Source organism: Mandrillus leucophaeus, unplaced genomic scaffold (genome assembly GCF_000951045.1).
Source record: "Mandrillus leucophaeus isolate KB7577 unplaced genomic scaffold, Mleu.le_1.0 Scaffold11, whole genome shotgun sequence".
In the NCBI taxonomy this organism is placed as follows: domain Eukaryota; kingdom Metazoa; phylum Chordata; class Mammalia; order Primates; family Cercopithecidae; genus Mandrillus; species Mandrillus leucophaeus.
In genome coordinates, this window is record NW_012099209.1 from 3,407,834 (window position 1) to 3,410,430 (window position 2,597).

At 45.1% G+C, this 2,597-nt stretch overlaps 1 protein-coding gene across 1 annotated transcript in view; it reads right to left on the reverse strand.

Moving 5' to 3' along the window:
• Positions 1–2,597, reverse strand: part of SUGP2 (SURP and G patch domain containing 2) — a 39,738-nt gene that overhangs the window by 31,071 nt on the left and 6,070 nt on the right. Inside the window, exon 2 of the mRNA XM_011990662.1 lies at positions 1,296–1,416. Coding sequence (XP_011846052.1) covers positions 1,296–1,416 — 121 coding nt within the window. The remainder of the gene's footprint in view (positions 1–1,295; positions 1,417–2,597) is intronic.

Here is a 2,597-nt window from a genome sequence, read left to right on the forward strand (position 1 = left end):
TCCAGCCTGGTGACAGGGCGAGACTCTGTTCCAAAAAAAATTAAATAATAAAAAGTGCTGCAGCTGAGAAACTGACATAAATCAAAAGTCTCTAACATGAGCTTTAACCCAGCAGTTTCACTCCCAGATATCATGATAAACTGCCAGAAAGGTAGGCAGAAATACAAGCAAAGCACTGATCATCACCTCCTTTTTTTAAAAAAAAAAAAAAAAAAAAAGAAATGTGTCTCGGCCTGGCGCGGTGGCTCACACCTGTAATCCCAGCACTTTGGGAAGCCAAGGCAGGTGGGTCACCTGAGGTCAGGAGTTCGAGACCAACCTGGCCAACATGGTGAAACCCCGTCTCTACTAAAAATACAAAAATTAGCTGGGTGTGCTGGTGTGCGCCTGTAATCTCAGCTATTTGGGAGGCTGAGGCACGAGAATCGCTTGAATCCAGGAGACAGAGGTTGCAGTAAGCAAAGATTGCGCCACGGTACTCCAGCCTGGGTGACAGAGCGAGACTCTTTCTCTGGCCTGTTCTTTACTTTCTCTAATAAGAAAGTACTATATTTAGGATGCAAACTGTAATTTTAAAAAGTTGTTCTATTCACATAAAGAGGCAGTTAAGGCCAGGCGCGGTGGCTCAAGCCTGTAATCTCAGCACTTTGGGAGGCCGAGATGGGTGGATCACAAGGTCAGGAGATCGAGACCATCCTGGCTAACACAGCGAAACCCCATCTCTACTAAAAAAATACAAAAAAAAAAAAAAAACTAGCTGGGCGTGGCGGCGGGCGCCTGTAGTCCCAACTACTCGAGAGGCTGAGGCAGGAGAATGGCGTAAACCTGGGAGGCGGAGCTTGCAGTGAGCTGAGATCTGGCCACTGCACTCCAGCCTGGGCGACAGAGCGAGACTCCGTCCCAAAAAAAAAAAAAGAGGCAGTTAAGCAAAACACAGTTTAACAAATATTAGCAATAAACTGCAAACAACTGCAATGATATATTACTAATCTTACTACCCTTACTCTGTATTCTCTGCATGAACATCTCATTGCATCCTTAAAACAGCAAAGCAGGGAGTTGGAGCTGTATTCACAGGTAAGAGAATGCCACCACCCAGCCAGCCTACCACTGCTCTGCAACAGAGCTAGGACTTGCTGAACCCACATAAATCTGAGCCACCCTCATGCTCTTCTCACTGGAGAACACCACTTACTCAAGTATCTCACCCTCTGCTCTCAACACCATCAGAGTGACCCAAATTTTGCCATATACTCCATGAGAAGGATTCACAGGCTGGACATTTAAAGACCTACCAGTAAGCAGGGTCCTCTTTGAGAAGAGTTCTCTCTTTGGGAGACAGGCTGCCTTCGATGACACGTTTCACAAGCTGGTCGATGGTGTCTGCTACCTTGTGATCTGCTCGCTGGGGGACAGCTGGAACACACAGAACAGCTTTTCTGAGAAACGTGCTGACTGTGGGCTCTGGGAAGACGAGGACAGTACAGTAGTTGGGGGCTTAGCACTGAACCCAAGCAGGCGTCAACAACCGAAATCCTCATTCACAAGACACCAGAATTGAAAAGAGGAAAACACCACCTTATTCTACAAACCAATACAGAAAATCTCCTCCTAAAAAATGTAACAGCATAACCACTAGGAGAGAAACAGTCACAGCTTTCAATGACTGGACAGAGCAATTTATTTATATACTCTAGAAAAAGAAAGACGTATAGCAATTTGATATCATTTTTCATGTATCACTTAATAATTTGAATGTTCATAACATTAAAGTGGAAAATATAAATATCAGTTTAAAATACACAAAAAAGGTATCTAGGTTATAGTTCTCAATATAAAGGTGGGAATAAAAAAATATATAAATATGGATACATAGGAAAAGACTATAAGGAAATATGTTAACAGATGTTATAGGGGGTAGAATTATCACGAATTTCATTTTCCTTATGATTTATCTTTAAAACAAAAAAACGGCCAGGCGCGGTGGCTCACGCCTGTAATCCTAGCACTTTGGGAGGCTGAGGCAGGCGGATCACGAGGTCAGGAGATCGAGACCATCCTGGCTAACACGGTGAAACCCTGTCTCTACTAAAACACACACAAAAAAAGAAAATTAGCCAGGCATGGCAGCATGCACCTATAGTCTCAGCTACTTGGGAGGCTGAGGCAGGAGCATTGCTTAAACCCGGGAGGCAGAGGTTGCAGTGAGCCAAGATCGTGCCACTGCACTCCAGTCTGGCAACAGAGCGAGACTCTATCTCAAAACAAAAAAAAAAAGGTCAATGGTCCCAAATTACATGTTCACAGAAAATATCTGTTGAATGTATAAGAAACAAATTTTAGCCAGGTACGGTGGCTCACGCCTGTAATCCCAGCACTTTGGGAGGCCGAGGTGGGCGGATCACGAGGTCAGGAGATCAAGACCAGCCTGGCTAACACAGTAAAACTCCATCTCTACTAAAAAATACAAAAAAATTAGCCAGGCATGGTGGTGGGCGCCTGCAGTACCAGCTACTCAGGAGGCTGAGGCAGGAGAATGGCGTGAACCCAGGAGGTGGAGCTTGCAGTGAGCCGAGATCGCGCCACTGCACTCCAGC